The 7,666-nt window shown below is 36.4% G+C and overlaps 1 protein-coding gene across 1 annotated transcript in view; it reads right to left on the bottom strand.

Annotated features, from left to right (window-relative positions):
- The window catches only part of MAP3K15 (mitogen-activated protein kinase kinase kinase 15), a 156,330-nt gene that overhangs the window by 61,096 nt on the left and 87,568 nt on the right, over positions 1 to 7,666 (bottom strand). The window contains exon 7 of the mRNA XM_007469314.1: positions 86 to 256. Coding sequence (XP_007469376.1) covers positions 86 to 256 — 171 coding nt within the window. The remainder of the gene's footprint in view (positions 1 to 85; positions 257 to 7,666) is intronic.

Raw genomic sequence — 7,666 nt, 5'->3', positions numbered from 1 at the left:
GTAGGGAAAAGACCTGGATCCTTAGCCTGTGCAATTCTATTCTTTGCAAAGAGGCACATGCTACTGACTAGGGCTGAGGGTTTACCACTCAATGGCGTTGTCTCGGCTGGCATCATCTTTGCAGTCCGAATCCAAGAAGATATCCTTGTATATCCTCCCGCAGAGGCAGAACATGTCGGGGGCCGGGTGGTCACAGCTCTGCAGAACCTGGAGCATGACCTGCAGAGCCTTCTCACGATCGCCTGTGCTGTTTCTTCTGAAAGATTCATGTGATAAGATGACAAATGTCTAAATCAAGACACGGGAGTATATATGCATTCATTCTGTGAAAGGCTGGTGCTTTAGCAGGAAAAAAAATCTAAATTATATTTCATTTTTCATATTTAAATGAAAGAACTGCTTAAGTAGTTCTTTCCACACCAGTAAGTCTCATTCAGTCAGACTCTGTCCTACCTGATCCTTCCTCTTTAAATTACACCTAGACTGTAGATGAAAGCATATGCAGATCAACGTATTTGGAAAGACAGAAAAAAAAATAATACGGCAGCCTCCTGTCGTTGGATGGGAGAGTAAGGATTTCAGAAGCTAAGCCTGAATCATGAGGATGAGACAGTTTGACACAAGGTTCTTTTGGAAAAGCGGCAGGTCCCCAAATTCAGAAAGACAAGATGCATTTAGAAATGTATCCTGGCATTTCTTGACCTGAAATATGCCTTGTCATCTTCAAATGGGGAAGGACTCTAGTAATTCCTGTTATACCCATCGGAATAAAAAATTATTTATATATTCATAAATCACAGTCTTCTTTATTATTCCATTATGTGGTAAAATTTTCATTTTATGTACAGGAAATGGATTCCTTAGACAGTTGTTAAAATAATTTTTTGCCACAAAATAACTTGAGTTTGCGGCTGTGAAATATTAACAGTGTTCCTGTGAAGGTTTGGAAGGACAGGTCCATCAGAAGCGAGGACTGATTAAAGCAACTATGGCTAATGATATTCACATTCATATTATAATACAAAATATTAAACATTATAAAGAGAAATGAAACAACATCTATGTAATAGTGCTGTGGAGAGATCTCCAGAATATCCTGTTAAGACAAGAAAGCAAGATGTTGAAAACTGTGCACAGAATGCTACCTTTTTATTAAGAAAAGGGGGAGATGTGAATAAATATATGCATCTGCTTTCATTTTTTCAAAATGGAAGATAAAACAAAAGGTAACAAAAATGGCTACTGATAGGTGGAGGGAAAAAACATGACGAAGGGGACAGGGACAGATAGAGGTTACACTTGTTGGAATTTGAAACTATTGATACATAAGATTTTTACATAATTATAAAAGAAAATGAAATAATTTTTAAAATGTTGCCTAAAGACACTGTTTGCCAATGAACAGACCATCTGAATTTGCAGCTGGGGCAAAACAAAACAAATGAACCTGTGCATCCGGTTGATGGCTTTACCCACTAAAGAGAGAAACTTAATTTATCACATGGCTTAAAAACACAGCAATTCGACTGTATTTTCCTAAGAGGATATAACCTAAGGAAAAAAATATAAATGCAAAGAAATCTTAAAAAGTTTCCAGTAATCATACTGTTTGTGAAAATACTAATATTGGTATTTTGAAAATGCTATATATTTACAGTATAGAATACAACAAACCACGATATTAATTTAATACCATGAGGAACCAGATTTTTCAGCATAAGAGATACAAACACAAAATCACAGAAGTAAAAATCCTATAGTCCTCAATTTGAATTGGGACATCAGTATGAATTCATGAGGTGGTTTCCCCAGCACTGGCTACCAAAAAGGCCCAAAGTAAGGACCAACTCAGTAGCAAAGAGAACCTCCAAGCCCTGACTGGGGTCTGTAAACATTGTCTGTCACTAAAGAAACCAGGACTCCTTGAAAGAATCATTGATTCCAGATATGTCTAAGATGATCCTGGAACATCTTAACACACAAAGAAGCAAAGAAGCTACTAAACACATATCAAAGACTCAGGAGCCAACCGGAATCAGTTTTTGGCCAAAGAGGGGACAATTTGAGCGTTAAGAAGAACAATAACTATAAAGTATTGAAACACATCAACTATCACTAAAATTATGAGTTCATAATGATCTTATAAAACCTCACTGGTCACTCCTGGAGGATGCTAACAAACGAATTCATTGTTTTTGAAAACTGATCAAGGCAAAATTAAGCATATAGCTTCCTTTTCACATACAAACTGTACACCAGGGTAACCAAGTCATTGATGAGTGAAAATTTCTCTCTCTCTTTATAAAGTATTTGTGCTAATAACTCAGGAATTAATTATAAAATTCAAATATCACTATTTTACAACCCCTAATGAAATAACGGATCTAGGCAATGATCGCAAGGGCCACTAACATCACAAAAAGAGAAAAAACAGATAAAGTATACAAGCAACTATTAAGTATTCTTTAAAAACAAATCAAACCAATCTAAACAGATATTTCTCCAGAGACATACAGATGGCCAAAAAGCACATGAAAAGATGCTCAACATCACTAATTATTAGAGAAATGCAAATCAAAACTACAATGAGGTATTACCTCACATGCGTCAGAATGGCCATCATCAAGAAGTCTACAAACAATAAATGCTGGAGAGGGTGTGGAGAAAAGGGAACCCTCTTACACTGCTGGTGGGAATGTAAACTGGTACAGCCACTATGGAGAACAGTATGGAGGTTCCTTAAAAAACTAAAAATAGAGTTATCCTATGACCCTGCAATCCCACTCCTGGGCATATATCCAGAGAAAGCCATAATTCAAAAATATACATGCACCCCAATGTTCAATGCAGCACTATTTGCAATAGCCAAGATGTGGAAGCAACCTAAATGTCCACTGACAGAGGAATGGATAAAGGAGATGTGGTACATATATATGATGGAATATTACTCAGCCAGAAAAAGAAATAATGTCATTTGCAGCAACATGGATGGACCTAGAGATTACCATACTAAGTGGAGTAAGTCAGACAGAGAAAGACAAACATATGATATCGCTCATATGTCGAATCTAATTTTAAAAAATGATACAAACGAACTTATTTACAAAACAGAAACAGACTTACAGATCTTGAAATCATCCTTATGGTTACCAAAGGGGAAACATGGGGCAGGGAGGGATAAATAAGCATTTGGGATTAACAAACACACACTACTATATATAAGACAGATAACCAACAAGGACCTACTGTATAGCACAGGGAACTCTGCTCAATATTCTGTAGTAACCTATATAGGAAAAGAATCTGAAAAAGAATGGATATATGTATAACTGAATCACTTTGCTGTACACCTGAAACTAACACAATATTGTAAATCAACTATACTCCAGTATAAAATAAAAATTAAATTAAAAAAATCAAACCAGAATCTGAAATAAGCCTCCAGATTTAACTAGCAACTTACGGGGATTGGTGGGGGGGAGGGATTTACTAAATTACACCACAGGGATATGATCAGCAAAATCCAGAAATTGAGAAATTCTACAGGACAAATGGCTTCTCTAACAAATAAATAATAAGGAAAAGAAAAAATAAGAGAAGGAGAAAAGTTGATATGACTTAAGAGTCATATCAACCAAACGCAATGTGTAGACTTTGTCTGGATCATGTCAAACCAAGCCACTGTAAAAAAAAAAAAAAAAAAAACAAAAAAAAAAAAACAAAAAAGACAGACAGACACACACACACACACACACACACACACAATTTGGAAAATTTGAACACTGATATTAAGGAATTACTGTCACTTTTTAGGTATGATAACATAATCATGATTATATTTTATACAAGTCCTTAACCTTTAGGGACACATACCAAAATATCTAGAGTTGAAATGGCACGTCTTTGTTTCATAATTAACCCAGTGTTGCAGTAGAGGGAGTGGGTGCGAGTGAGCGGGAAACAAAACTGGCTTGTGATGATAATTACTGAAGCGGATATGGGCTAAACGGGGGTTTGTTATATTATTCCTTACTTTTGAATGTATTTGAAATTTATATAATAAAAAAAGGAAAAGGTACTCATCCTGACTCAAGTCCGGAATCTATAAAATAGAAATAATTATACACACACACACACACACACACACACACACACACACACACACACACTCTCTCTCAAGAATTTCTGAACAAATGTTTATCATGGCATTGTTCATAACAGTGAAAAACTGGAGACGATCCAAAATGTCCATTAACGTGACTGGTAAAATATATTTTGTAACAACCAAACTATGGAATATCATGCAACCCTTGCAAAGAGGCAAATCTGTATGTAATTATATAGAAGAACGTCCATAATAGTTCATGGGAAAAATAATTGCTGAACTAAATAAATAGCATGATCCCACTCTTTGCAGTAAACTCTATGTACATTTAAGTTTATGTGCAGAGACAAAAGTCTGGAAGGATACACATTAAACTGTTCAAAAAATCATTGTTGAGATTTGTACAAGGTGTTCTTGTGTTTATTTTACTAATAACTATTCTAATAAAGGGATTATTCTTTTTAATTTCTTGGCAATTTTACAACAGGCTCTTTTTTGCTTTCTTTCCTGAGGACCTGTACCTGAAAAGACTACTACGTCATCCAAGAAGACAGATCAGTACCTAAAACAGCCTTTCTCAACTGGGGTCCTGCTAGAGAATTAAGCCCTAGAGAAAATTATTTGATTATCTGAGTGACTATTTTCTCCATTCTCCCAAGGATGGTACACAGCTAGCCCCATTACGGATGAATAAGAGAGCTCATTCAATTGATACAATGAAGGCCTTAGGGCATTAGGGCTTAATTCTCTTGCAGAACCCAACCTGGGCTGAGAAGGGCTAATCCAGACACTAGGCATCCTTCTGGAAGGCTGTAATAATTAAGCCTCTATTTCAACTCAGACTTTTTCTATTTTTTACCTTGGTTTTGTTCTAATACATTGGATCCTTCCTCTCTTTGGCCACAGAATCCAACTTCACCAGCCTACGAACAAGACCTGTTGATAAACAGCTCACCCATGATACTCTTTAATTTTTAAAAGTCAACAGCTACCAACTCAACTCAAATTTACTAAAGCATCTGAATAATTTCTAGAGTCTGTGGTGAGAAAATGAAGAAGATTAAAACTTTAATGAGGTACAAAATTTCTATACCTGTTATGAGCCAACTTTTGAGGTGCGAAACAGTCAGGATTCTGAAAAGATGTACTTAACTCTTTTAAATGCTTATTTATTGATGTGAGTTCAGGTTTGTTCAGTTTTCTTTAGACCAATTACATCAAGATTTCCCTTGAATTTTTCATTAACTTGAAACTTACCCTTGTTACTCAAAATAAAAGGTCTTTTGAGGATAAACAAAACAAAAAAATCAAACATTTGCAAAGAGTGAAAAGCAAAGGATTTTCAGCTTAATAGCCACTTTGAGACAGGTGCTAAATAGCTAATCCCTTTAGTGGTTAATAATCAGTTTTCAGATCTGCTTATAATTTTCAGATCCCAAAGTATCCAAGAACAAGCCTATAGATAAATACTCCTGTGTGTAATTACTCCAGCCACATCCGTTTCTGATAATAAGGGCATTTCACAATTTAAGAGAGGAAGTTAACTAAGACAGTGGGGTCTCAACCTTGCCTGCGTATTAGAATGACCGGGGGAGCTTTAAAAACCTTGGTGTCCAGGCTGTATCTCGGACCAATTAAATTAAACTCTGGAGATGGGATTCAGGCATCAGTGTCTAATCCTGGACATTCTGATTCAGTAGGTCTGCATCACTGCTAAAACCACTGATCAATTCTCAGCCCTTCTCTTCTCTGACCTACCAACAGCATTCCACAGTTGAGCACTCCATCCTCCTTGGACCACCTTCTTTATTCAGCTTGCAGGATACCATACTTTCTTGATTTTCCTTCTACTTCAGTCTAATTCCCTGGTTCCTAGTCACCCCTCTGATCTTTCAACACTGGAGTGTCCCTAGGCACAACGCTTGGACTTTTCCTCTTCATGAGAAACTACATCAGATCCCTCGGTGATATCATCCAGTATCATGATTTTTCAAACCATCTATATTCTGATGACACCCACATTTCTATCTGCAGCCTAGAGTGCTCCCCTAAACTCCAGACTTACATATCCATTGCCTTCTTGGCATCTTGCTTGCATGTCTAATACCTCAAACTTAACATGTCCAAAATGAAACTCTTGACTGTCCCGTCAAACCTATTCTTCTCACAGTCTTTTCCATCTTATTAATAATGGCCAATCCATTCTTCCTACCATTCACGCCAAAAACTTTGGAGTCATGCTTCATTCCTCTAACACCCTTTGTTCAATCAACAAAACCTGTTGGCTTTTATTTTAAACCATATCCAAAACTGGCCTATTCCTCATGAAATCCACAAGGACCACCCTGGTCCAAGTCACCACCATTTTCTGCGTCCACCCTTGCCCTTCTATAATCTATTCTCAACACAGCAGTCCAAGTGATCCTGCTAAACTCTAAGTCAGATCATGTCTCTCAAAACTCTCCATACAAATCATATATCTGATAAGAGGTTAACATCCCAAATACATAAAGAACCCATACAACTCAATAGCAAAAAAAAAAAGAACCTCAAAATCTGATTTAAAAATGGGCGGAGGATCTAACAAACATTTTTCCAAAGAAGGCATGCAGATAGCTAACAGGTACATGAAAAGATGCTCAACATCATTAGTCATCAGGGAAATGCAAAAACAATGAGATATTACCTCACACCTGTTAGAATGGCTATCATCAAAAAGACAAGAGATAACAAGTGTTAATGAGGATGTGGAGAAAAGGGAAATCTTGTGCAGTTGGTGGGAATATAAATTGGTACAGCCATTATGGAAAACAGTATGGAGGTTGCCCCCAAAATTAAAAATAGAACTACCCTATGATCCAACAATTCCACTTCTGGGCATTTATCCAAAGGCAACAAAAATACTAATTCAAAAAGATATCCACACCCCCATGTTCATTGCAGCATTATTTACAATAGCCAAGATATGGAAAAACCTAAGTGCCCATAGATAGATAAATTGGATAAAGAAAATGCAGTGTGTGTGTGTGTGTGTGTGTGTGTGTGTGTGTGTGTGTGTACACACACACACACATGTTCACAATGAACTATTATTCAGCTATAAAAAAGAAAGGAATCTTGTCATTTGCAACAACATGGATGGAACTTGAGGGCATTATGCTAAGTGAAGTAAGCCAGATAGAGAAAGGAAAACACTGTATAATCTCACTTCTATGTGGAAGCTAAAAACAAAAACAAAGCTGAATTCACAGGTATAAAGAAAAGACTGATGTGCCAGAGGGAGGGGGTGGGAGGTGGGCAAAATGGGTGAAGTGGGTCAAGAGCACAAACTTCCAATTATAAAATAAATAAGTCTTGGGGATGTAATGTACACCATGATGATTATAATTAATAATACTGTATTTGTACATTTGCAAATTGCCGAGAGATCTTAAAAATTCTCGTAAGAAAAAATTTTTTCAACTATGTGAGGTGATGTATGCTAACTAGAATTACCATATATACATATATCGAATCATTATGCTGTACACCTGAAACTAATATTAAACATTACATGCCAAT

Source organism: Lipotes vexillifer, unplaced genomic scaffold (genome assembly GCF_000442215.2).
Source record: "Lipotes vexillifer unplaced genomic scaffold, Lipotes_vexillifer_v1.1 scaffold1442, whole genome shotgun sequence".
NCBI classification, from domain to species: domain Eukaryota; kingdom Metazoa; phylum Chordata; class Mammalia; order Artiodactyla; family Lipotidae; genus Lipotes; species Lipotes vexillifer.
Note: the sequence above shows the minus strand (reverse complement) of the source record. Positions and strands in the feature narration are given on the sequence as shown.